This window comes from Cinclus cinclus, chromosome 8, assembly GCF_963662255.1.
Source record: "Cinclus cinclus chromosome 8, bCinCin1.1, whole genome shotgun sequence".
Lineage (NCBI taxonomy): Eukaryota > Metazoa > Chordata > Aves > Passeriformes > Cinclidae > Cinclus > Cinclus cinclus.
The window spans coordinates 27612468-27639798 of record NC_085053.1 but is presented as its reverse complement, the minus strand read 5'-3'; the positions used below and the strand labels follow the sequence as shown (position 1 = coordinate 27639798).

Here is a 27331-nt window from a genome sequence, read left to right as displayed (position 1 = left end):
AACAAAAATTTGAATATTGCTACTTAATCAAAAAATCAAAAGTAAGTTGCTTTGTCCTGTCCCCTATAATGTCATGTGAACATCAGTGAAGAAAGACAAACATTTAACTTTCTCAGAATCACATAATACAGAATACAACCTCCTTCCTACAGCAAAAGAAACAAAATTCCCCACATCCTATTAAAATACACATCTGTTACAGTTAAGAAATGAAGGTGCAAGGGGGATGGAGGGCTTGATCTAATAACAGATAACCTTTAATCCCACACTGCTTTAAGCAGAGAGGCTCAAACTAGGCAGCCCAATATTTCCAGCAGCCAGACCAAGTAAATCCTTGTAGTGTCAACATAAGAATGTAAGAAGCTCAGTCTCTCTTGCTCACTCTTCCTAAGGCAAAACATGGGGAAAGGAGTGAAGAACAGGAGAGGGGCCCTATTAGCAGTCAGACCTGGAAAGCCCAACATAAAGACACTGCACAAAGAATCATGGAATCACAGAATGGTTTGGGTTGGAAAGGACTTTAAAGATCATCCAGTTCCACCCCCTGCCATGGGCAAGGACACCTTCCTCTACACCAGGTTGTTCCAAGCCCCGTCCAACCTGACCTTGAACACTTCCAAGGATGGGGCAGCCACAGCTTCTCTGGGCAAGTATCCTGAAGGCTCAGCACCCTAAATCCTACACGCTGATCCTCTCTGTTACACAGGGCAGCTTGCAGTGAACCACATGATGGAAAGCACTGTGTGTGTTGGAATTTTCAAAGTTTCCACTGATGCCAGTGAGTTGCCTCTCAAGTATCAGCCTTCATGGTTCTCCAAGCAGAGCATTTTTCAAAGCCTTCTCTCTGTCCACATCTATTATTTGAGTCTTTGAACTCAACTGATCTGTTCACAAAAGGCAAGGGGAGTTGAATGTACAGTTTTGTGGGAATGTTGCTGAACATTATCTAGTTTACGTACAATAGAGATTAAATTGCTTTCAGATACGTTCCCCTGCACAGGTTGATTACCAGCAAAGCACTGGGTTCAAAACTTTGATGTCTCTGGACTGACATATGCTAAATAGGAACGTCCCATTCTCCCCGTCACCAAGGCATACCTGAGCTTTGAATTATGCCAGGCCGGGAACAAAGGAATCTTGCTCATAACAAAAACGTTTAATAACTCGCTGAGAAAGCCTCCCTTTCATCTCTGCCAAGCTTTAGGAAAGGCTGGGAGGCAAGCAGAAATAAACATTGTACAGACTAACCACTGCTGGCTCTAAAGTAAACTCTCCAACTTCCTATTTACATTTCAAGATCTTAAGCTTTGTGGTTCACTAGTTCTGCAAGTAAGTGCTTTGGGTTTTGGAGGCTGCCTGCACATGATCTCCCACCACTACTGAAGTCTTCCTAGCTTTTATTAATATAATAGGGAGGTCAGAAAAGCAACAATCTTTTATATGCCCTGCTAGCAGAAATATTTTACTTCTTGCTTTTTAAAAACAAAACAAAGCAAGCAAAACATACAATGGCAAATTAATACCAGCAAAGGGGATATTACAGTTGTGTTTGTTTCTTTTTGAAACTGAGGATGCTGGAACATGGAATAAGAGAGTTTCATTATAAAGGGTGTGGAGGAGTTCTTTGAGGGACAAGTAAAAGAAGGTGGCAATTTTATGGATTTATAACCCTTCCAAGGCCACTGGCTGAAAAGGTACCTACAGAGGCTCTGTGACCTTTTCTCCATAAGCCTAAATCTGTATACAAAGTATGGGCAACCTGCAACAACAGTTGTGAAGCAAATGTGGTTTTCATTTCATGCAGCCTTCCCTAAATGTAAAACATCTTCATTAGCTGGGAAGTCAGCGCTGTGACTGCTGCCAAATGCAATATAGAAGGCAGCAGAACTGTGCCGAATGAGGACAGAGCGAGGGAGAGGCTCCTGTGACACTCAGCTCTTTCTCCCGTTCCAAAGACTCTGTGGCTCGTGTGCAGAACAGGCTTTACAGGGGAGAGCAATATTTAAAAAGCAAGAGGGCAGGCGCTTATCAATTTCATAAAGCTCACACATATCATTTCCCAAACTTGCCCAGGCTGCCCCAGCCTCACTAGGTATACTTCTGGTTTTATTTTTCCCTCCTGCATTCCTCTCCCTTCTGCCGCTCTCCTCCCGAACCCAGCGCCTCTCCCCTGGTCAGGAGGAGGAGAGAGCGCTGTCTCTGCTGAGCGCGGGGTCGCAGCCAGCTGGAGGGGCTGTCCCCTGTCCCTCTGTCCCTCTGTCCCCCCGGACTGCACGTTCAGAGTCGGGGCTGCCGTCCCGCAGCATGGCACCGAGATGCCGAAGCAGCACCAGCCTGCCCAGCCCCGAGAGCGTTCCCCTCATCACACATCGCTCGGGAGTCCCGCGCAGTGGTTACTCCAAAGGCTGCTGCTGTAACAACGTGGCATGTTCTGAAGAGGAGACTCTGGTATCAGAGCCAAAATACACTGAATCCACTTGCTGGTCTGGCTCCCACTGAGATTAGAGATCAGGCTCTGAGAACACTTTGAGCCAGCGTGTCTCTGCTGTCTCCTCTCCAGGATGTACTGCAAAGGACACGTACTGTGCATGCTCTGGGGGTGGAAACGTGCTTAACACTCTATTTGTGTGAACAAAGCTGGCAGCTCGGGCGGATATTGTGGAGCAAAGAAGCTCTAGTGTGTTTGCCAGTCATCACGAGAATCAAATGAACAAATTTAGAATAAGCAAATTGGGCCGGAGCTCCTTTAGCAGAAAACACTCAAAGGCTAGTCAGGCTTAGTGAGAGAAAGTATGGGATATTCTTCCTGAAATAATCCATAGCAAAGATTGGGACAGCAAAATGAGATGATCAATTTGCTGTTCACGTAGTTGCTCTGCCTTTTAGATCATGTATTAAATCTGAAAAGGTAGAAGATAAATTACTTATGTCTCTCCAATTGAAAAAAATACTAAATTATACAGTTCAAATCGCATGCACATTATCACCCAGGGAAAAAAGAATTGTGCACCAAGCCAGGTGAGTCGTTCCCAAAGCCAGGAGTCACAGAAGTAACAAAAACATACGCAAAAGAAGAGATTGCATCTAAACTTGAAGAGATTCCTTGACAATCCCCCAAAACAGGTGTTAAGTGCAGAGAACTGATAAAGAAGGAATGACTGAAGAAGAACACAGACCATATCAACAAATGAAGAGAGAAATATATCAGAGACTGGAGAGAACAGAACACAAGTCTTGTACATTTGGCACTCAAAATACCAGCAAATTTAGACTCCCCCCATTAATAAACTAAAATTAGGCCAGACCTTATTCCCGGTGGAAGCTGCCCTGCCTACTTTCTTCAGCTGGGAATCACAGAAGGTGTTGGAACAAAAACAGAAATATTTTCATGATGGTACAAGTTTCCCCTGCAAAAGCACGCTTGTGTCCAGGACTGGAATGGGAATACAGAAATCTGTGCCTGAAAACCTCCCGATCACATAAAGGTTTCAGAAGAGAAAGAGTTTTTGAAACCTTTAAAATACTCCATAAAACCCTAAGACACTGGCAGGAAGACAGGCTTTTAGGGAAACCAACTATCTTATTCCCAGAAGTTAGAGCATGTCTGTTAGACCCATGCAAACTACAGTGAGGAATAACAGGCAAGCTCCTGTTTCAGTGCCTCAAACCTGCTGTGATTTTGCTGGGAAAAACTACTCACACATTTTGTGTAGTCACCATGGCTACACCGGGAAAGGCTCCTAAAAGTTCCAAAGCCACGTGTGGGTGCTGGAGCTCAGAGCCCCTGCCTGCAAAGCACAATGGCAGTGGCAACCCACCCAGGAAAGTCAGGGAATAAATACCCTTGGGCACAGAGACCAAACCTGCAGGGATGAATCCCAGCCCCAAACCAAGGGACAATCCTTCACAAGCGAAAGAGCAGCTTATTTGCCATTCCAAATGCAAATTCTATCCATGTCTTTTGCTAAGGTAAAGGAGGCAGCAGAGAATCATGTAAAATGCATAACTGTCCAAAAATATTCAGAAAACCATCTTTTCTTTCCTTTTTCCTCATGGATAATGGATGAGCCCTGAGGTGGCAGTGACTTTCAGCTACCAACAGCTCAGACCTGGGCTGGGGTCAATAACCTAATTAAAACACGCATTTTGCTGCTTTCATGAGCTATTCAACAGAAACACGAAATTCTTTGTGTGTGTCTGATTACCCCAAACCATCAGCGGTTAATTCCAAAAGCGTATCCTCACTTAAAAATGGTAGCTCCACCACGAATTAAACTATTATAGCCATGAGTAAAATTAGGTTCCACATTTGTACTTTCTAAAATATCAAAGGCATGATTAGCAAAGTCTTTTGTTTAAGATCTCTAGAGTCCTGGAGGTAATGAAAACTGGGTCGAGGAGCAGTTTCTCTCAAAGTCTAAAGTAAATGCTGTGTTCGAGCATTACCCGCTCCTGTGACTCACAGAGTACCTGGTCTGGAGAATGGAACTACTGCACCAACACACAGATAACAAGAGCAGTTCCCTTGCCCTGAGCAGAGGAGGAGGAAGGGGTGGAAAAGAAAGACATTGCAGATGGTTTTGAACAGTTTCCTGTTATGGCCCCTTGAAAGAAACCCAGCCGTACTTTCCCCCTGCTTTCTGTTTGCTGAATTTCTCCTGACAGTTGGCTCCTTCGTTTGCCAGAACCACAACAAAGGATGGCCTTGAGTTTCCACACAGGCCATTTTCTCCCTCTCTCGTCTCTGATCATCTCACAAAGGTATTATTGTTGCTGGCTCACTGGGGCTCAGTGCACCTGAGGCACATCAAAGGCACTTTTTAATGCCCGCCTGACCACACAGGTCTCTCTCCCACTGCATTAAATTAAACTCGATGATTAATCTCTGTAGCCCTCAGGGTCCCTTGGTGCACGCGGAGAGAGAAAATATATATTTCTATCAAAACACAAGTATAATATACTTTCATTTTATAGCCCTAATTAAAAAAAGGAACAGCTAATTTTGGCCAAATGCAGCTGCATATAGGTCTCATTAAAACACAAATACAACTGCTCTGTGTGCTCCAGGTTCACTTCATGCAGCCTGTGCAGGTAATAGATAAAAGAACAAAAAACTAAAATCCTTTCACAGATTAGATCCAGAGAAGTTTAGAATTTTCTTATTGTCTGCTGGCTAGAGATTGTTATACCCCTCCCTGTGCAGATGAGTGAAGGCAGGCAGTTAAGGAAATGATTATAAAATGCTGAGTAGGTAGATTTAAGTTAAAATCTACTTAAATGTAGCAAAAACTGCACAACCACCTATTCCTGGGTCTGAACTGAAGTGATTAAAAAACTTAAAAGGTTCTGCCTCGTGCAGTTTGTGTTCATCTTTGGGGTTGCTTTGATGACAGAACTTCAACATGGATTTTATCACATCCCTTTTTCTACATTAGCATATTTAATGGAGCCACAACTCTCATCACAAAACGTGTTAATATTGATGTGCCATGCTCTAGTTAGGGAAGTCAAACAATCTGCTGTTGTGAACTGAGAGTATGTAAGAACTTACCAACGTACAAATTATCAAAAAATAATAAATAACCACATACATGTCCTCCTCCAGGGCTAAAGGAATGAGCCAGAGCCAGCTGGCCCACTTCCAGTTATCCAACATTGCCCTTAGACCTTTGGGGGAAGCTGCCTGTGAGCTCCTCAGCTCACTGCAGTCCAGTACTAGGTCTCTATGAACTCATTTTAACAATTTAAACTAACTCAACTAAATGAAACAGGTTAGGAAGAGTTCACTCAAACAGCTCCTACTGAAAGGGCAGAAACCTCCACCAAAAAACCTGGAAATAATGAAAGCAGTGGCAGGGTTTGAAGGGTGACCTCTTCCCAGGGTGCCCCACCTGCCCTCTGATAGACAGACAGGTACCAGCAGAATTTTTCAAAGACAAAGCAAGCCAAGAGTGATGGAGTTTGAAGCTTGAAACTTTTGTTTAGGAAAAAACCTAAATATATTCCGGTTGGTCTACAGGGTTTAAGCTCAATGCTCTGCTTCACAGTAGTGGGATTATCCACCTCTTTAAATTCAATCATGTGCTAAAATGCTTTGCCAAACGACAATCCATTCCACAAGATCACCATTTATTCATGCTCAAGATCACCATGGATTCATGCTATTACTACAGAGACAACTTAACTTATTGTTAAGCCTGATATTTTATTATCAGCCTCCTTTCTTTTTCTCTCCTAGAGCTTTCTCCATGAAACATGTCAGTCTTCTCCTACATCTCCGGCACTCCCAGTGCCATTTGCACCTTTTGGAAAAATCCAAGTTCTAATCATTCTAAATTTAAGACCAAAATGAGTTTTAAATAAAAAATGTGGCAGAAAAGGGTACTTATCTAAATGGAATGCTCTCAGACTCATACATTTTAAAACAGTATAATTTTCAAAAGCAGACACTAAATTTTAATTGCAATCTCAGAGAAAGCTTTTGTATTAATTCACTGAGAAAAATTAGCAAAGTGAAAACTGCTTATTGGGGGGTTTTCTTTCTTTTTAGTCATGGTATGTCTCATAATTCTACACACCATGGCAATTTTCAGAGGGAGAAGGATTTATATTGATTAAGGGAAGAGGTGGGGGAGCAGGGCTGTGACTGAAGACGGGCACTCCTTCTCCAAAGACACTCTTCTGTAACACATTAGTGACAGGCTTGTCACAGATAACTCAGGCTCAGGCTTTGGCTCAGATTTCAGGCTGCTCTTTAAGCCACTTTGGCATTGTGGTTTTTACTTTCCATGTCATTTTTCAGTATTGATTTCTACTACTATTAAAGTTCTTGCTTAATAGCAAATGCACAGTAATTTATAATTAATATCCAAAGGTAGAGTTACCAGAAAAAAAATCAAGGAGGAAAGAACGGGGTGAGAAGGACAAAGGTCAATTTTCCCTTCAAAAACATAAGTTAGTAAATTCTGCACAAATTAGGATGACACATACAACCTACCCCCATGTGGCACGAAGATGTTCCACAGATCATAGCGACTCGGGATGTAATCGGCTGGTTCTCACATGGAAGGTTATGTCCTTTCACATCTGCTCCAATTACTCCTATTAAAGTAAAATTAAAATTCTCTGTTAAAGAAGAACAAGCCACCCCACACCAAACAGACCTTTTCTGCACTCAAAGAATTGCTATCTCACACCACTGCCACAAATCAAGAAAGTCTATTTAGCCAATAAAGAAAATAATTTTCTCCATCAGATTAAAGTATTTATTCCAGACGTAAGGACCCAAGATGACTTCCTCTAAATGCATGTCTATCATCATGATTTTTAAGTGTTATTTTACCTGGAAAGTGTTATTTTACCTGATATTTATTCTAGCTCACTGACATGCAGAATAAAAGTGCCCTGCTGTACTGGCAGGCTGCAGATGTGTTTATTTGTTCACAGTTTATCATGAACATCCCGGATGATGTGTTTTGTCAGGGGATGAGTTGGAGAAAGGGGTAACTTGGCAGAAGACTGGAAGGCTGCCAGCTTTGTTGTCTTCACTGCTACTGCTGTTCTATCCATGTCAGAACCATCTAGAGGCAGATTATTCCTCCCCTTGGAGGAAGCGAGCTTGGCTCTGAGGAGCCTCTGCCTGCAGGACAGGATGGAGCACAAAGTCAGCAGCACTCAGCCTGCAGCAGAAAACACCCAGGAGATGCCAGGGAGGAGCCAGGCAGCTGAGCCTCAGAACACACCCCATCCTGCTTGATTCCCTTCAGGGGAGGCTACAGAGGGAATCTGCCCTCTCCTCCTCTCTCAGGCTCCATCCTGGCACCACGCTGTGCTGCGTCCAGCAAAAATGCAGCCAACAAGTAACATTTTCACATTGGACTCTTTTTCCCCATTTTTTTCTTAAACACCACTTTTCAGCTAGCAAGCTGGTCACCAGACTGTGCATTTGCATCTGCAAATCTCAATTTGGAGGCCAGTATGTTAGTACTGATAAAAAAATTCCCCTTCCCCTCCCTGTAGAAGGATCAGGAAAACATTTGCTGGACATTGTGAAAGATGCCAAGTGCTAGAGCTGGTCCATATCCTACCTTTAATTAACACTGTCTTGTTTAGATCCCCACTGCAATGCTGTTATCAGTCTGATGGGGTTTGCCTTACTGGGATCACCATGGTTATCCTGGTATTACCATGGTTGGAAGTCATCTAATTAATCAGAAAATTAAGGGCTAAAATTTTAATGTCTTAAAAAATCATGCCCCTTTAACTAAACCGACTTGCAACTATGAAGTGGCACAGCTGTCATAAAGAGACTTAGGAACAACAAAAAGCTAAAAGTAAGGCTTCTACTCCAGGCTTTACTTTTACACTGCTCCAGCATGATGAATGCATATGAGGAATTTTGGATAGGGTTGTCTACAAGGCAAATTCCTGTTCTAAGCAAGACTGTATTAGAATTTCTTGAGTTAAAAATACTGTTCACACTTGAGAGGGAAGAAATCTATTAAACTAATTAGTCAGCATATGCTGCAAATGTATTTTCATAAACAATATAAAACTGAAAAGATCTTTTTAATTGCTAGGAAAATACGCATTCTGCAAAACAGGAATTATGGCCCTTTTTGGAATTTTAGTCAGTGGCTTCATCAGCATTTATAATTGTTGCAGTCTTCCTATTTGTGATTAATAAAGTCAGACAGCAAATCAGTCTGGAATATTGGCTAAAAGTTATATAATTGCTGTTAAAAGTCACTTTCAGCTTTAGCTTAGGTAGAATTTTTCATAGTCTGAGGCAGACTCAAAAGCAGAGGCTGAGAACAAGAAGTCTGCACCACACAGAATAGAGGAGAGATTTTTAGGAAGGCAAGCAGTGTGTACTTCTGGATCTCTTCCACACTGACATGGTATTTTAGATACTGCACCATAAATCATCTACTTTTGTTGAAACAATGATGATGCCTTTTGAAAAGGTGCAATGTAAACAGTATTTTTATGAGGCCAAGCCTGGCCTCCCATCCTCATAGTTTTATCTGCACACTCTCTGAAATTAGTACAGTAGGTCAAAATGCAAGATATAACTTCTTGGCTCTTAGATCCTCACTTTTCCATAAGAGGTATCATATGGACTGATTCAGGAGTCACACATGACCTCCTCAAACACACACACTAAACAATTCTTTACTTTATTGTACTCAAAGCTTTGAAGCCTTCATAAACTTCAGGAACCTGCTCAGCCAAATCACATTTCACATCCAGCCAAAAGCAGATCTGAACTGCATCAAAAATTACTAACACTGAAAACAAGATGCCCACCATGTCACTCTGGTTTAGCCTGCAGGATATTTTCTTTACATACGTCTGCACTCTTCGACTCTCCTTTTGCTCCTGCTGTCACTTTTGCTATCAAAATATTTTCATTTTTGCTGTCCTTTCTATTAAGTTTACACATCAATTCCAATATATTTACTACCCTTCCCAGATTCAAGGATGAGTTCCACTGTAAATCCTCCTCTTCTCTCAGACTTCACTGAGCTATGGTGTGATTATCATGCAGGTTCTCCCACTATCTTCCCAACTCTTCCCTCTGTAATGCCCCCCTCTCTCTAACCACAACCTGTGTGTTGCTTTTCTCCTCCTGGCAATCATTTCAGGAGGCTGCTGGTGTTTATGGTGCCATCTGGGAAAACATATTCATATTACCAGACTGTCTCTATCCACTGAAGCCCTTTCCTGAGGGATGTCAGTAGCTGAGTGTTTCTAATGTCAGAAGTCTGTATCAAGGAACAGAAAGTTGCTCTCTATTCTTTTTAAAATTCAACTGGTTGATTTTAGCACATGAAAAAAATGGGCAAACTTTTTGTGCTCTGGATCCATAATGATGACAATTAAACAAGGACCTTCCACTGCCACTTTCACATGCTCTGTGACAACCCGGTTTTGCAGCAAGTTCATTCTTTCAGGTCAGATTATTACTACATTCTTTTCCAAGAACACAACATTGCCAGGGCACACTGTTTTAAACACATTTTTCTGCAATTAGGATACTGACAGATATTTTCAAGTCAGTCACAACACACCTAAAAATATGACACTGAAGCTCAGTCTTTCTTTTTGCACACAGATCTACATCTAATCCTTTCCAGGTGGAAAGAAAAGCAATCTCCATGATTACTTAACCTCACCAAAAGTAAAAGTAAAGAGATTTAAACACTAAAAAAGTACCAGGCCACAGTTTCTAGAAGGACAAGTGAGATTGAAAACAACACAAAACATTTGAAACAACACTGGTAGTTTAGCAGCTAATCACGTTTCAGTTAAATCTAGAAAAAAATTATCTGGTGAGAAATAGATTTATATTAAAGAGTACTGTTTCAATAACACTGAAACTTCCTGAGGTAAGACTGTTTTCTAAGCCAGCAAACTAAAAAACCCCCTCAACTTCCTGCTGCAAAAGTTACACTGAATATCTTTGTTATTGACTGTATTTGGATAAGACCAAACAGCATAGTGAGAAAATGAACTTGATTTGCCTCATCAAATGTACTGCAGAAAAGAGGACCCAGGACTGAACATCAGAATATTGTGCTGGAAAAGAAAATAGACAAAGCATCAGACCTTAAAGATTGAAATCATGAATCACTTCTAAAGCTAGTAAGAATCCTAACGATGAACAAGCCTCAAACATGAGGCTTCTCCCTCAGAATGGTTGTTGGGTTTTTTTTATCCTTGCCTATCAAAGTTTTGAGCAACAGAAGATGCAAACTCTCAGCATGCTGGCATTCCAACATCATGGTGTTTCGGTCAAAAGTGGAACTAGCAGAAGTTAACAAACTATTTGCAAATCCAGCTGAAAAGACATGTAACAGTGATATATCCCCTTTCTAGAAACAGATTTGCAGTACTAGTAGTTATTGTGATGATTTGGGGTTTTCTTTAAGAATAGTATCAGAGCAAATGGCTGGATAAAAGCAGTCTGTGACAAAAATGGCTTTCTGAAATTAATTCAAACAATTCCTGTCTCCAAGAATAGTAAATCCATGAGTGAGTACCTAGTCCTCCAGCATGTGCATCAATGAGAGATGCTGCCACTGCAATCCCTTCGGGGAGACCGAGATCCTGTGCAGCGTCTGGTGTCAGACCTTTCCCAACAGCCTCTCCAGGAGACAAGACGTGGTTTCCTGGGCAGACACAAGACAAACCAAACACCTGTCAATATACCAAACAGAAAAACCAATGTGTGTGTTATTGCAAGAGCTCCCTTCCTCTCCCTCCAGTTAAGCCTCGTATCTATAAAACAAAGAAGTGCATCAAAGAACTCTGTGTGATGAAGTATCTTTCATTATCTGTCTGCAGATTAAACACAACCCTGCCAGATCAGGCCATCCCATGGCAATTTAGAAGTTCAAAAGCATTCAATATCCCATCTAGCCACAGAGAAAGATTTCACCACAAGCAATTAAATTCTGCTTGGCATCTCTCCAGGAGATATGAAATGCAGAAATCCCAGGTTCTTGTGGAAGGTGCTGCCTGCAGGCATTGTCTGGGCATGGAAGGAGATTCAACTCAGTCTGTGCTCACAAATGAACACTGCACCTGTTGCACAAGGAATGCACAAGGAACTGGCCATTTTTTTTTCCCATTTCCACCCTTTCCAGCAGTTCTACTAGGAATAAGGTGGCTATAGCAACAGAAACTCTGAAAAAGAAACTGGCTTAAACAGCAAATTCCTCCAGTTGCAGCTGTATTTCCTCACAGACTTAAATAATCCCTTTCTGAGCCTTCTCTGGCTGTGCAGTATGAAGAAGACAAGAACACAACCCTGCCCTGCCACAGGGAGCCCAGGGGCAGGTCCTTCCATAACACACACCCAATTTTGCCTGGGCTTAGAAGAACAAATTAGATTCTTTCAAGTACCAGAATTTAGGGAAACCCCCAGGAGCCTCCTCTCAGCCTCCCACAGCTGGAGCTGTGAGACTGAGCTCCTGGGACTGCACACACTTCCATATTTATCCAAAGGTTTGGGGGGCAGATGCAGAAAGCTCAGTGGGAATTCCCACAGACCTCCCTGCCAATGCCAGGGCTTTCAGTACCTACCCCAAGTGTTTACTAAATACAACAAAGCTGGGCAGAGTTGGCAAAACTCCTCTCTAAAATAAAACAAGACTATTTTTACAATTTTATTGAGAATGTTACACCTGAAGCATGTTCTGATACATAGAAAGGATATAAAACATCCTCTACAATAGACATTAATTAAGAGGAATAGCATATCATAAAATATCAGGCATACACTAATTCCCACAAGCATAAATTTCTAAAAGTGCAGTTATACAACCTTACTGTTTGATGAAAGGTTATGATATTAAATTCACAGGTCTTCAATTTTAGGTATCAGTTAGATCTTTGCTATAAATTTTGTTGGTTCTTAATTTTTAGAAGCATTCTCCTTCTGCCCACTTCCTGATGGATGCAGTGTATGGAGCACTTTGGGATCAGCACACACAACTTCACAGTTGCTCATTTCTCCAAGAGTTTCTGTTCTATTGACAGCCACACATCACTGCCCCTAAAATTCCAGGCTGAACCTCACACTGGAAATTTAAAACAAATCTGTGTAGCCAAAACTGCTGCACTTGACACGGGGTTTATATTCAATATTGTGGGCAGTAAGCAAACCTCATCATTAAACTTCATACAGAAGGACATGAGGATGTTAAGTCACCTCCCCATGGGAAAAAAATTCTGTATTTTATTATTTCTGTATTTTATTACTTATTGTAAAGTCAAAACACTGTCCTGGCTTTTTCAAGAGATGTATCTTTTGCAGTTTTCCCCAATAAACTGGAGTGCAGGATGTTCCTCTTTAAGAGATTTTTGTATTAACATTTCTGTTTTTTTAAGACATTGGCGAAAAATACCAAAGCTGTCTGCTTCTCCTGACATTCAAAGACCCTGCAGGTAGAAGGAAGTTCAAAAGAGTTCATGCAACTGAACCCACATCTTTTTCTTCAGAATCAGTTGCCTGATCTGAAAGCACAACCACAGTATATACACAGCATGAGATGAAATGAATCTGAAATAAAACCTCTTTCCAGGCATGCCATTCCATTGTTGGCTAGTTTATATCAGTTATATCAGTCAAACACTTCAGTGTGTAATTATTATGTAGTTATACTCCATTTTAGAGATCAGGGCTACTATCAGAAAAAATCTTTTCCTACCAGCATCTCAATTACTGCATTCTGATAATAAGCACTAAGGGAACAATTTCAGAGATAAAGATAATCCTCTCCTCTACAGCAGCACAAGAAAATGACCCTGTAATTCCTTTGGTACTGGTTATTTATCAGAATGACCAGCAGTACTGCCAACCCCACGGGCATAAAGTGCATGAGAACATGCAGGGATGCACTTCTTGTCATTTGGAGAGGCAGCATAATCAGCTTGTATTTTAAATACAATAATTAACACTTGTCTGCCCCATGTTTTAGAAGCCAAAGTATGGCTGAACAACTATTCCTTGATTGAAAGCACTTCCCAGCACCTGGGAAGGGAGAGCAGTCAGAAGTCACCCATAGCAGGGATTGCAAAGGGGAGTTCCTCAGTCACCCAGCAGCCAGGGAGTGCAGGACAGAGAAACTGAGAGCACAAGGAGAGGATTCTCACTCTGCCCCTCTCCTTCACCCTCCCAGCTCTACAGATCAAGGAAATCTCTGCCAGGCCCATAGGAAATGTTCCCAAGAAGCTTTGTGAAAGGGAAGGAGTAGGCTCTGCTTGGGCACTCTGTCTGTCATCAGGAATTTGCCTCTCCACCTACAGAAATAGGAATAAGACAGAGCCTTCACTCAACCACACGGGCACAGTCCTGGGAAGGGAATTATCATTGTCACAGCTCAATCTAAAGAAAACACAAAAAGCGACCAATAAGGAGACTCAATTAAAAGTGAAGTTTTTGACACAGATTCTATTCCAGTACTAGACTGGGAGGGAGTAGATTCTTACTTGAGCAAAACAGAGCAGCTTTAGAAACCCCGGAGCAGCTACCCTGAACATGAAGGTATTCTACAACTACACACCAGCAATTCAGCAGCAGGTGCTGCCACCCTTAAATCCAACGTGTCAGGGGAAAGAAACTGAGGGAAGGGAGGGAGAGAAGGAGGGGAGGGAGGGAGAGAAAGAGAGAAGGGAGGAGGGAAGGGAGGGAGAGAAGGGAGGAGGGAAGGGAGGAAGGGAGGGAAGGAGGGGAGGGAGGGAGAGAAAGAGAGAAGGGAGGAGGGAAGGGAGGGAGAGAAGGGAGGAGGGAAGAGAGGAAGGGAGGGAGGGAGGGAAGGAGGGGAGGGAGGGAGAGAAAGAGAGAAGGAGGGAAGGAGGGAAGGGAGGAGGGAAGGGAGGAAGGGAGGGAAGGAGAGAAGGGAGGGAAGCAGAGCTGCCTGCACACAGGCATGCAGCCGAGAGCAGTGAGAGCAGGACAGGAGCTGCATAAAGGAGGCACTGAAAGGCCCGAGACTCCTCAAGGCTCCTGCCAAAGTAAATGTATCGAGTCTTTTGTTTACAGTAGTCTCCTGTGCAAGTCATTTACCTTTGCTATAATGACTTCCAAAATTAGAGCTAACCAAACAAACCCATAATGGCTGAAGCTGGAGGACTTTCTGTTTCACATTGGTGCAGCTGTTTCACTAATGCAGTGCCTTAATCCACAAACCCTTCATTTGGGACAGACAGGCTATTTCCAGCTATTTTTTCCCCCATAAAGCAGCCAGTTTACAAAAGGAAAAAGCTGTCTGAATCTCTTCCTTCTCTTTTATCCTTCTTCGAAGACTGATGTTAGAGTTTGGTGTGATCAAGCTTTGTTTAAAGAATTTATGGGCTACCAAAGACCCTCTACTTTTTTAGGTGCTTCCCACAGGAACCAGCTATTTACCAGACACAACACACGAGGCAGATAATGCATCTTCAGTCAACGTTAGTAATCCAAATTCACTGTATTGGCTCACTAATATTTAACAGAATGAGGTACTTCAGGATGTAGCCCCTTTTCAAACAACAAAGCTGAGAGCAGCCAGGGCACAGATGACTCCAGCACAGCTTTTCATTTATCTCAAAGAACGGGGCTGCACTTTGTGTATTTGGCTATGTAAGTGCACAAAAATATGAAAGGAAGAGATTTTAAAGGAGATTTCCCTTCATCGAGACCCAAACAAACCTGAATTTGGATATAACAATCCCGTGCCGAAATCCAAGCAGCCTCAGAAAGAAACACAACCCAAGGGTACATCCCATCCCCATTTCACAGCTCCACCCAAATTGAACAATTAAACTGCTTTCTGATTTAAAAGACAACACAGAAAACAGATATCCTGTTAAATAAGTGATGGAGAACATGCACTGAAGAATTTACCTCGTAAAACAAAACAGTGCTGAATAGGCATCAAAGGAAACAGGACTTCAGTAAAAAAAGCACTGTCCATCCAAATGTAGTAAGAAATGTAAGGGATTTCCCCCCTTCATGTTCATTACAAAGCATGCATATAATCTCCATTTTTTGTGTTTCGTAGTAATGCTCACAATGCCAAGGGATATGCATGGAATCTCAACAAATAATATACATTGTCCCAACCCTATCTCACACACCTTACATATCAAATATCCCTCTCAATTACAGACAATACTCACATTTAACTGAGATGTGCATGGCTGATTTTTGTGCCATTTTTTTTCCCCCAGCTGAGTAGCCAAAATAGCATTAAGATCAGAAGGAAGCAGAATAATTATGCTGACTGTAAAATTATAATACAATTTTTTTCTTAGGACTGAATGCATTGTGGTTAAAAGATGTTAGGAACAGTGAGATTTGGGGCTTTTTTAACCTCCAAATAACCTCCATAAAACTTCCTGGTCAGCAGTTAAAGACTTCAGAATTTTCATTGAGGAAAACCAAAACAAATTGAGATATTATACGCCAGCTTATTTAAAAGTGAGGAAAACGGTTAAACAAAATCACTTTGGCTTTCTTCAATTCAAAATTCATCTCTGTCTACACGAGCTGCCACAGTAGCTTGAGGCAAATCTAATTTGGGGCTTTTCCATCCACTCTCCCAGAGAGCCTTTGGCTGAACTACATCTTGACTACCTAATGTGTAAATACTTCAGGCAGATGTATTAGGCTGCTAAACACTGGCAAAATCAAATCAGGCAGATCCTGGTTCATTAAGCTGAGCAGCAAATTGGTCAGCAAACCAGAGGTGCCTACTTCAACAAAGACTGCTTGGCCTTTTTGGCCCAAGGAATGAAAGCTACTCCATGTACAAATTACAAGCTTTCCTGGTGAAAGGTCAAAAGGAAAAAGAAATTCTGTATCCTTGGATCAACAGGCACGTTATGATGGCTGGGACTGAGTTTTCTCTGGTAGACTGCAGTGAAGCAGTGCAGAATGAATGTGCCCTGCCACGTGTGGTTCACTGCTCACTGCTGAGCTGCATCTGGGTATAAAACACAGATATTTGATGTCTTCAAAAGGTATAGAATGCAGAATCTTGATGTCTTACCAAATAATTAGAGGGAATGCATTTATATGCAAATTCAGCTACCTGAGCTCAAGTTTCACTTGCAAACAATAATTTCACTAGGCACTAATTGACATTTCTGTCTGTCTTTACAGCACAATATTCCTCAGAGTCTCTCCAGATACAAAAATCAGTGCAGATAGCAGGACTATTGCTCTGCTTTCAGAGTTGCTCTGCTCTGGTACAGTCCATTGCTAAGACTGTAAAGGCAATTTAGCTTGTATTAATAATGGACTATTACTTAACAGATTTTTTTTTTACTGGATGTTTTCAGTAACTCACATAACAACTCCTCTTAGAATAAATAATTGCCCCTTTTTCAGAACTGAAATAAATGCCAGACTAAAAATAATCTCATCAGTTACTGCAAGGATACTTTTAAATCTTTCAGCCAAGCTTATACCCCACCATGTTCACACAGTATCCAGTTCTAATATCCATACTGAGAAGATACTGATGCACTGTAAACTCAAAAAGTTCAGAAATGAGCCAGGAAAACAATCACAAGGATTGAGAAGTATGACAGTTCACCCAAGAGTTTTGGGGGGAAACTTCAGTGTTTTCCTTGATCATAGGAAATTTGAGTCTGTGCAGGTCAAGCGTGTCCCTATGGTCTGCCAGGCAGGAGTAGGGAGTTAAATCAGATGAAAAATCAAGTGTGTTCTTTAATTAATTCATTAATTTTGAGACATGACAGCAAATAACAATCAACAATCTTTCAGTCTGAAGTGGGCTCTCCATTGCAGGAAATTATAAAATCAAGATTGGTTCTAAGATACATTTTAAACTACTTAAACATTAATTTTAGAGAGTCCAACAGCCTCTGACTTGGAGGAAGTCAGCAAATTGTTTGAAATAATCCTTCTGATTTTGTGAATCCTGCCTCATAAAGCAGACAGCACTGTTTTAAAAGCTACCTCAGCAGGAGGCTGAAGCCAAAAAAATGTAAGATGAATAACAAATTGAGACCAGGGAGAGGAAGAGTCAGGTAAAAAGAAGGAACAACCCAGAATTATTCTGAGAAATGTCTCTTTTTTTTTCTTTTTTTTTAGAACAGTATGAAAAGTAAGGAAGGAGGATAATATCTCAGAAATTTAAATATTGAACAATTATAATAGGCCAAAGTCTTCTCATAGCTTCTATGAAATGTAAAACCAGAAATTCAATTTAAAAGCTCCTAGTTTTCATACCAGAAAGTTCCCAAGTCCCCAGTGATGCCAGAGTAGAAGCAAATACGATTCCCCCAGCAGGCAGAGTCTGAGACCAGAACTCTATGAGTGGACAGTAGAATACTTCTTTATTAATATTTTTCAGATCATTCACAAGAGTTTTCTAAACAATGAAGGATGGAGGGACAGCACACAGTACTCCTCACTTCCTAGAGCAGAAAGAAGTGGAAAGGAACCACCTGCCAGCAGGACTCAAGCTGATGATAAGCAGGGTGAAGGATGGCTCCTTTCCTGGTGGAAGAGAAATGGAAAATGTCACCCAGGAAACATCCTGCAGAAACCTGAGCCAGTTGAATCCAGCTCAGCCTGGTCAAGAACAGTTATTGGAAAGGGGAAGAGTATCTCAGACTAGACAGCAAGGAGAAGGCTTGGAGATAGAGGGGGCAGATTTTGTCCATGAGTTTATCAATATCTGATGGGAGGGAGGGAGTAAAGATCAGGGAGTAAAGATCAGGGCCCTTCTCAGTGGCCCCCAGTAATACTCCAAGTGTGAGAAGAACAAACTGAAATACAGGGAATTGCATTTAAACCAAATTTTAAAAATGTTTTTATTGGGGCGAAGTGGTCAGGACACTGGAACAGGTTGCCCAGGAAGATTTTGGAATCTCCACCTTTGGAAATACTTAAAACTCAACAGGACATAGCCCTGAACAACCTTCTGTAAGTGACCCTGCTCTGATCATTTCAAGAGGGCCCTTCTAATCCTAATGATTTGTGTGATTCGGTGATCTCAGGATGGAAAAAGTATAAAATAAAACAGAAATCTGAGAAGTGTGGAGCTTTTCTGAGGAAAAGCCCAACTTCTTCCTGCTGAATCATGTATTACAAAATAATGCCTCGAGTACTCAGGAAGGAGACACCCGAAAACCTCTTTGCACTGTGCCAGTTTCAGCTCCTTTGCAGCTGCCACAGCTTTTGGACAGACTGAAATGACAGGAAGCCAGAAAAACGTTAGCATATTTGGAACAATATTCACTTTGTAAATTCCATGGATTTTGACAGCATGTAAGTGTAAATATCCTCTGATTCATCCTTTTAATTTTGTTTGAAATTGCAGTGTGTTGTAATTTATTTGGGGATAGTAAAAGACCAGGGAAAGACAGATAAAGGCATCTCACACCACAGGATCCCTTTACCTATTATTCTTTATCATTTGCAAAGTACAGTGTTTAAAGCTTGTTGCTGCAATCCAGCTTTATGAAGAACTGGCAGCTAAAAGCTGACCTGAAAAAAAAAAAAAAAAAAACCAATCATCATCCCTTTCTCTCAGCCTTCAAGGAAATCCCTCATATGCTCCAGAGCATCTGGCATCAAAGGCCCTGGAAGAAGGGAAATGTGGCAGAATGAATGGATTGACCATTCCCTCCACAGCTGCTGTAGCACTGAGCTACTGCTGACCATATTCTCCCACCCTGCACTGAATCTCCCATTTTCAGCCTAAATGTAAATAAATTAAGAGAACATCCAAGTCTTAGAGCTAACTACTAAAACACAATGGAGAACCTAAGCAAACTCTGTATAAAGTGTAAAAAGGGAGATCTTTAATGCCATTATTAGCTTTGTATATGGAAGGATTCAGTGGTACATGCAGGAATGTAACTGTTGATATAAAAGCAGGTTTTCTGTACTATCAATTTATTAATAAGTACTTCAAATGAAAGAGCATTAGAAAAGAACATCCAGTCTTTCAATTATACAGATCCATTTATTCAGGACTTTGAAAAATGGCATATGCAAGCACCCAGACCCATAAAAACATCAAGCCTGCAGTCCCCAAAGTCCTGGAATTAAGGAGTTAAAAATGGGTTTGCAAAGTGTTGGGGCTGTACATTAAAACACAGGCAGAGTGTTGGAACAGAAAGGGTGATGAACTGGTAAACTGATGGAGAGGAGTAAAGGCCACTAACCAGAAGTACACTTTAGAGTCAAGTCAAACCCTTCTTAATTGAAAACAGTGCCAAAATAAATAAATTAAAAAAACAAACAAACAAACAAACAAACAGAAAAAGTCCTACTGAAGGAAGATAGGGGCAATTTGTGGAAAATGGAAAGCATTCTTCTAGAAGGTGGTTAAGAAGGATGAGGGGGAAAAAACCCAGAATGGGATTTAAGTAAAGAGATGTATAAGGAGTACAAGTTGTTCTTCCTTATGCCACCATCACCCCCAAAATCAAAATCAAAAATGAAAGAATTCTTCCAGTTATACACTAAAGCAAATTAAGCAAAACTACAGCTATTTCATTAATATCAGTTTGCTGCTCCAGCACAGATGAAAGGTGACAAACTGCCCTTTACAAAAGCTGCAAAACCTATGAGATCAGTAGAACCTATTCTGCAGTACCCACAAAGCTCTCTCACACAAAGCCACCAACCTCAACCCCAAAAAGACCTGGTATGAAATATTACAATTCAATAAAAAAAAATCATTATTTGGTCCCTTAAGTAGACCCTGAAGTAGAAGGCTGTGGTGAAAATTTATCAGGCTTTTTTCTTCAAATGGAATGTACGCTCCCATTCCCTAGGAGCTCTATAGTACATGAAATTTTAACAGAATTGTTAATGTCTTTCTAGGTTTTATAATACCACAAAGAGATACTCATCATGTGCTTTTACCACAGCAGATAAATGCTAATGCCTCTAGTACACAACACTTCCACAGTGGTTTGAATACGAGTCATCTTCCACTCTCTTGGTGAGCAAATTATTGGGATGAATAAATTTTTCAGTATCTCCAGATAAGACTCTTTACCTTCACAAGCCTGATCAGTAAATTCATGATGTACAGAAAGGATCACAAACAACTTGTTATGTGGATTCCCTGAAAGGTTAGTCTGCTCTGAGAAGCAGAAAATGTCAAAGGCCTGGGAGTTTTCAGATGTGAACCCACACCCTGATATGGGAAAGGTTTGTGGAAGATCCTAAAGGTCAGATGTGAGGGTCTTCCTTATCAACAAGGTCATATGTTAAGTTAAACTGAAACCAAGAGGAGTGTACTCCCTGGAACCACAGCACTCTGATTACAGTAAATGTATTTTTAAAGGGCAAGAAGTTTTAAAAGTGATGCTTAAAGTGTATTTACCAGAATAAAGAAATATGTACATTAAAGAAGTTGTTCTCAGGTAATTTCCGTATTTCCAGTGGTATGACAGTCAAAGCTGCTTCCAAATGAAAAAAAAAAATCATCTATTTGTAGCTATTTATCTTTGGTTCCCTCTGATTGGAAACAATAATGATTTCAGTGGAGATTGAAAAAAAAAAAAGAACAAAACAAACACAGCTTTTCTACATATTTTAAACTGGAAAAGTTCTTATTTATTTTTGTTACAGTCAGAAAATTTTGCTAATTTTATCTTGTGACATTTTGCTTTGGTTAAAAGAAATTATGATTCAGAGCCTTGTTATCTTTTAGGAGAGATACATGAGAAAAAGGCCATTATGTCTCTTTACAAGGGGAACGGGGAACATGCAGGCACTAAAATACAACCTCGCCTTTGAGCTAAGCAAACCTTGAGCAGACAGACACCGGCTTAGAGCAGCTTGAGAACAGAAGAGGAAATTCCACCAGAATTACTTCAGCCCTGTCAGGTTTTTGGTTTTGTTTTCATTTCAGGAAGAGGTTTTGAGCGTGTACAACCTCCTTTCAACCTCCTCCTGCCTGGGTTATCTGACAAGTTTGAGCTCCTTTATCTGCAGGGCAGCTCAGTGCCCTGCTCCCCATCCTTCCCTGTCAGCCAGGGCAGGCTCTGATGCTCCTTCTGGGAGCATGCACTGTCCAGGGAGGGCCTTCCCTTGGGATGCACTTCCAGCAGCTGAGGCTGTTCCCCCGTGGGCAGCACTGCTGTAAATGCAGCTTGAGCCGAGTTGGTGCCAGGTGTGATCCTGGGGTGGTTTTGGGCTCCTGGCAAGGACGGTGCCTCCCCACCGATGCTGACACCATGGGATGTGTAGGAAGGAATCTCCCACTACCCAGGACCATTCCAGCTGCAGTTTGCTCAGTGGCTGAATATCACCCTCCTGATTAATTTGAGGAAAGCTGAGCTGATTCAGAGTGCTCCTCTCAAGTCCATCACTACTGAACACACCGAAAGAAGCAAAGCCCCAGCTCTCATTGGAGCACCGTTCCCATTTCCATTCCCCCACAACAGGGACACTGATAAGATTTCTGGGTGGCAGAAAGCAAAGCACTTCCCCAGGACACCAGCATGGAGCAGCTCCTGGACAGGGTGAAGTGCTTGGTTTTGACTCCTTTTCAAGAGATCCCAAGCAGTACAGGGTAGGAGAGAAACTCCAAGGAACGGAGTGGTGGCTGTCTGGGTTCCACACGAGCTCTGAGCTCCCTCTGCCCAGACACAGGAATGAAGGACACTCTCTTGCTTTTTGTGATGTTATCACACTGCTAAATATAACATAAACAACACCTTCCTTTTTAAAAAGGCAAGGTTAGACAAATGGTCAGGGAAATAAGCTCATATTCTCCCTAGGGCCAGGTTTCAGCATTATTATGCAAATAGAAATTGTCTTATGCTGTGGATTCACCTGAGGGAATCAGCCTCAGAATCTGAAAACCAAAGGATTTCTCGAGGTGAGCACCAGCTTAAAGTTTGGTGCAGTTTTGGAGGTCAGACTGCTTCTCCAACTCCAGCCAAGACCCTCTCAGGGATTCTATGGTTCATTTCTTTAAAAAGATCCCAGAGTTTTCCATGGAAGTAGACACTTTGACCAGTAACTCACAAGAAACACTTTTGCCTTGCAACAGAAGATAACTTACTGATTTATTTTGTAAACGTGGTGTTTCAACAAACATGGGAGCCTGATACTGGGAATTGATGATTTCTCTCTCAATGAATGTTGAGCCATATATAGGCCAGTGTTATGAGGCTCCCATCACAACAAAAGGCCCCTTTTATTAATGGCTACTTTATCATTTAAAACATGCATGTTGTTACTTAAAATGGCAAATTGCTTTGCACTGTCCTTGAAGTGCATTGCATAAATATTGTATTCAAGCCTTAGCTTACACTTCATAAATAATTTATTTTTAAAATACCCTTCCATGAGACCACCAGCTGGCAAGATGTTCAATTTTCTGGTAAAAACATGTATTTATTGCAAGTCTTATTTTAACTTGTTGAAGATTTGCTAAAAGCCACATGTGACAGATGTTATAAGAACTGTATTCAACACAAAACCTCAGGAAGCTGAAAGCCTCATTCTCCTTCTAGATTTTGTACCTCTGCATAAGTAGTTTCTTTTTCAGGGGAAAAGCTGAAATCTATTCAAGGAAGATTTCAAGCACTATTTTCTGATAACCCAAAAATGACTGATAGGAGATTATGGATGATCAGAAAAGTTTACAGAGTTCATTACATTTCTTTTCACTGCAATCCTTCCTCCACCATTTCCATTTCATGTTGCTGCATTTAAACTGCTGTACAAACTTGTTCAAAGTGCTTGACATTAAAAAAAAATCAAAGGAAATTTCAGATAATTAACTTTGATGAATGAGCATATTTTAATTCATGTCTGGTAATATTCTTGTTAATGACATGTCTGCTTAGGACATCCATTAAAAGTCCATTAACTTAACAGGGAGAGTCTAATAAAGTTATCCTGGAAATTTTCTGGTATATTAATGTTATGGACTTTTAATGAATATCTGCTGTAGGAACTGCTATTAGCAAGGCTACTATTCTAATTAAACTTGGGCTCTGAGAGTGAAAAAAAAATGTATAAAGATAACAACAAGCAGAAGTAGCACTTTTTTTGAAAATTACTATAAGGGAGATGGGTACAGGTCACAAATCATGTTATCAGTAATAGCTATAAATTACTATATTGTAGCCTTTTTTGTAGCCTGCCATCCAATATACCCATATCGAGTGTGTCCTTCATGTCATCAGTTGCTGGGGCTCCTTTTTACTCCTCCATTGTTGAGACTGAGCAGTACAGAAAGGCCTTCCAGGGTAGGAGATAAAAAATTTAAACAGTTTCTCACAACAATGAAAAGTAAAAATGCACTTAGGAAGTCTGTTCCCTATGGGCATCTCAGCAACCCATTTGAAGCTGCTGACATTCACAACAGTACAGCAAAATATATTTTATATGTATATATCTTTTATTCATAGAATCAGAGTGGGTTGGGTTGGGTTGGGTTGGGAGGGACCTTAAAGCTCATCTCATTCCAACCCCTTGCCATGGGCAGGGACACCTTCCACTAGACCAGATTGCTCAAAGCCCCATCTCTATGTATTTTTTACATATATACACATAAAGCTTTTTATTAATCCAAATGTATATTGATATTTAGTAATATATTAATTAATATATGAATATGAATATTAAAACCCAACCCTGATATACCTATTTTTTCATACTTATCCTTCTCCAAATCTTCCAAACCAATCATTTTCCAGAAACTGTCATCCCAACCTCTATCTGATGTGTATGTCCACTTGCACACTACTGTACAGAGAGACCTAGAAAAGAGACAATATAGGCACAGTCAGGCAAATGAACACATTTGGGTTTAAACTTGTGACTAGGAACAAGTTCCTGCAAAAGGATCTCTTCTCCACTGGTCAAAAACTCCAGTAGAATGCTCACATAAAAAAAAAAAAAACAAAACAAAAAAAAACTGGTTACTGTTTGGAGTGCACGTCTTGAGGACCTTAAAAGGACCTTGTGTTTAAGATTCTTCTCTGCTGAAACAACTCCTGGTCTGGCCACTTCACTGCATAAATCAGTCAAATAACAGGCTGTGCATGTGCCTGGGGGAGAGCAGGGCAGGAACACAACAGCTCCGGAGAAGGCAGCTCAGAGTGCTGCTCTTCCAGGCTAAATGGCTGCTTTGCACACAGTCTGTCCTTAGGAAAACTCTGTCTTACTTCTCTTACAACTGAATTACCAACAGGAGATTGGATGATGGGGTCAGATGCACAAGTCTCATTCCTGAGAAGCTGATGTCAAACTCTGCTTCTCAGGAGGCACCACAGGGCGCAGGCAGGAGCAGAATATACAGAGTGGACAAGAACACTCACAGGAAAGTCTGTCCTAACACACAGAATGGTTTTTACCAATATCCCCAACCTTATTCCTCCTCAAAGTATGAACAATATTCCTGATGATTTAGTATTACATAGGCAGTTTTCTGTCGAACACTAAGAATCGTGTCAAAACATCAGTATTAAACTGTGCTTGAAAATCAGTCAACTAAAAAGTACTTAAAATGCTAAATACCACTGAAAACTGCAGCTCTGTGTAGTCCTGGGAATACCTCAGTACCAGCAAGTGCAAGACAACTCAGATGCATCTTTGCATCTTGGGAGAACACATCATTATAACTGTTCTCAAAGAGAAACCCTGCTCAGAGGTGGATTTGCTTTGATGTTTTACAAGACAGCTTATTTGTGACTCATGTTTAGCCAAGGTGAGCTTACAAAGACATATTCTCTTTATTAGGATGGTACAATTTGAACATGTATCTTCAAAGCAAACTCAGTTTTACTGAAGCATTTGACTTTTTCTTGCTGTTTTGCATAAGCAAAAACCAAATAATATTTCTCTCTTCAAAATTATTTTTTTGGAGTAAAATGAAATCTTCCCTTTTGTCCAAGAAAACTAACCAGGGACTGAAATATGAATCACAGAATGGGTTGGGCTGGAAGGGACCTTAAAGCTCATCTTGTTCCAACCCCCTGCCATGGACAGGGACACTTTCCACTAGCCCAGATTGCTCTAAGCCCCCTCCGGCCTTGAGCAGAAGAAGACAAGCTATTTTTATTTTCTATCTGCAAATCAAAGTCAGAGCTTATAGCCACCGATACTGCAGACAGAGTAAAGCCAAATAAGAACAGGAAGAGCGCTTCCACACAGCTGGAAAATTATCTGGGACTTGTATTCCATGTTTTTGGAGGTTACAACAAGAAGCAACATCTTCTTATGTGACACTGAGCAGAAGATGGGATGGTTACATGGACTCCCTAAACTCCCACTTTCCCATCTGGGACAGAAATGTGTATTTTAAATGCCTTATGTCTCCTTCCATCCTGTTCTACTGGAGTAACCATGTTTTTACAACCAGAGGACAAGTGATGGTCATTCATATCCCACTGGTTGTAAAGGTATGTTGGTTGCTCTCTGCTGCAAGAGAACTATTAACATTACATATTTTTGGGGAAAAAAGATAGTAATTAATTATTTATATCCCTATTAATAAATGCAATCAATAAATGCAGATTATTTCAGGACTACTCTTAAAACACTTCTGACAACCCCCAACCCCTTTTTTTTCTTTCTTAATAGTTTAAGAATAGACCACACAATCACAACTCATTGTCTGGTTTGAAAACAGAAAAAGCACACAACCTGTAACTACAGCAATGACAATGTTGATATAAGGAATTCCAATTTCCAAGGATTTAAAAGCCAGACACAGAAATCTAATTAGGACCTTTGACAAAAACTGGGTGAATAAATAAATTCTGGGCTGAAGAAAATACTGGGAAAAAATAAACATTTTCCCCAAATTGGGTCAAACCTCTTGTTAAAAGGAAAAATAAAGACAGGGTATTTGAAATAAAAAGCACTTCATCACTTTAGGAAAAAATTAGACATAAAGAGTGAAAAAATAATGCATCAAGTTTTCCCAAATATGGGAAATACCAAATCATAACAAATTATCATCAAAACCAAATATATATTTTTCTAATTAGACTGAAGCTCTGAACTAATGCCACACCCTGAAAAAGGCTCCAAAGAACATGTTTTAAACAGGGGCCTGCAGTCCCACACAGCTCCCTCTGTGCAACACCACACCACACACACAGGCCCATGGAATCACTGGGGATGGGGAGACATCACCCCTTGCCAATCCACAGAATTCCAGCAGATCCGAGCTCCCTGGCAGGATATGGCTGGACTGAACACATGCTGTAGATTTATAAATGCAAAGTGCTCACAGAGCACGGATAAACAAAGGAGTTTTGGTTGAATTTTTAACACAGTATGGAAAACAAACTGGGAAAGTCAACTCTTCCCAAATGAATTGACTGGCAGATCTCTACGTGGAAGGTTCTGGTATGAAAACCAATCTCAGATCTGAGCTAAAACACTAACACATTATGTTGCCAGGGTTTTATTTTCATGGCTACAGCAAGAAACTCGAAATGTTTTAAACAGAAAATGCTTGCTTTAAACACAGTCTGAGCGTTTACACTTCTCTGGGATTCAATCTTGTACTCAAAAAGTAAGTGTTTAATGGAACAATATGGCTTCATACAAATCCCTAACATCAAAGAGAAAGTGTCATACTGTAGAAAAGGCACTCTGTTCTCTTAGATAACAGTTCAAAGGAAAGGATTTCTTTGCAATGGCCATGATGGATTAACATCACCAAGTGCTTCAAAAGCACCTGGATGGGATGAACTCAAACTCCTGCCCCTCACCTGATGAGGTGCTCAGTCTGTGTGTCCTAGAGAGCTCTATGCATAGAGAACAGTTCATCCATGGCTTGTCACTGCTGAAGTCAATGGTATAGATGTGCAT

General features: G+C 40.9%; 1 protein-coding gene across 1 annotated transcript in view; it reads right to left on the bottom strand.

Annotated features, from left to right (window-relative positions):
* Positions 1–24645, bottom strand: part of FGGY (FGGY carbohydrate kinase domain containing) — a 79796-nt gene extending 55151 nt beyond the window's left edge. Inside the window, exons 1-3 of the mRNA XM_062497208.1 lie at positions 24149–24645; positions 11046–11174; positions 6998–7101 (exon numbers count right to left, since the gene is read on the bottom strand). Coding sequence (XP_062353192.1) covers positions 6998–7101; positions 11046–11174; positions 24149–24194 — 279 coding nt within the window. The 5' untranslated portion in view covers positions 24195–24645. The remainder of the gene's footprint in view (positions 1–6997; positions 7102–11045; positions 11175–24148) is intronic.
* Between the last annotated feature and the right edge of the window lie 2686 nt (positions 24646–27331).